Source organism: Austrofundulus limnaeus, unplaced genomic scaffold (genome assembly GCF_001266775.1).
Source record: "Austrofundulus limnaeus strain Quisiro unplaced genomic scaffold, Austrofundulus_limnaeus-1.0 Scaffold9398, whole genome shotgun sequence".
NCBI classification, from domain to species: Eukaryota; Metazoa; Chordata; class Actinopteri; order Cyprinodontiformes; family Rivulidae; genus Austrofundulus; species Austrofundulus limnaeus.
In genome coordinates, this window is record NW_013961800.1 from 1 (window position 1) to 665 (window position 665).

The 665-nt window shown below is 44.5% G+C and overlaps 1 protein-coding gene across 1 annotated transcript; it reads left to right on the forward strand.

Annotated features, from left to right (window-relative positions):
• Positions 1-176: 176 nt before the first annotated feature.
• Positions 177-633, forward strand: LOC106512631 (exocyst complex component 1; the record flags this gene model as incomplete). Its single annotated transcript, XM_014001210.1, is given in 2 exon segments — positions 177-360; positions 434-633. Coding segments are annotated over 2 exon segments (366 nt in total), but the record flags the coding sequence as incomplete, so codon positions are not given.
• Between the last annotated feature and the right edge of the window lie 32 nt (positions 634-665).

The following is a 665-nucleotide window of genomic DNA, read 5'->3' on the forward strand; positions in this document are numbered from 1 at the left end:
TATATATATATATATATACATACTGTATATCAGGCCTATCATTTGTCACCGTGTCCTTGTCGGGGTGAAATCCTTTACTTGATGTTGTACTCAGGGAGTTTTTGCTGTTTTGTCTACAATTCAAAGCCTGCTTTCTGTCTAGATGTTTTGTCACATTCAAACCTGTCCTCTTACAGTCAGGTCAGATCAGACAAATGGAGGAAGTGAAGATTTCTAAGAAAAGCAAAGTGGGCATCCTGCCTTTCGTCACTGGGTTCGAGGAGTTGGCCGAACTCGCTGAGACAATTTTCCGTAACGCAGAACGCCGAGGAGACCTTGACAAAGCGTACCAGAAGCTCATCAGGGCTGTTTTTGTGAACGGTGAGCACGCTTGGTCATTAAAAGGTCTCTGTGGAGCCTGGAAACGTGTAGTAAATGTCGTTTGTCTTTTCAGTGGAGAAGGTGGCCAATGAAAGTCAGAAGACGCCGCGAGACGTTGTGATGATGGAAAATTTCCACCACATCTTTTCTACATTGTCACGTCTGAAGATTTCCTGTCTGGATGCTGAAAGGCGAGAGGCCAAACACAAATACACAGACCACCTGCAGTCGTATGTGATCAACTCTCTGGGCCAGCCACTGGAGAAGCTCAACGTAAACAATACTTTGTTTTCATTGTTAAAGGG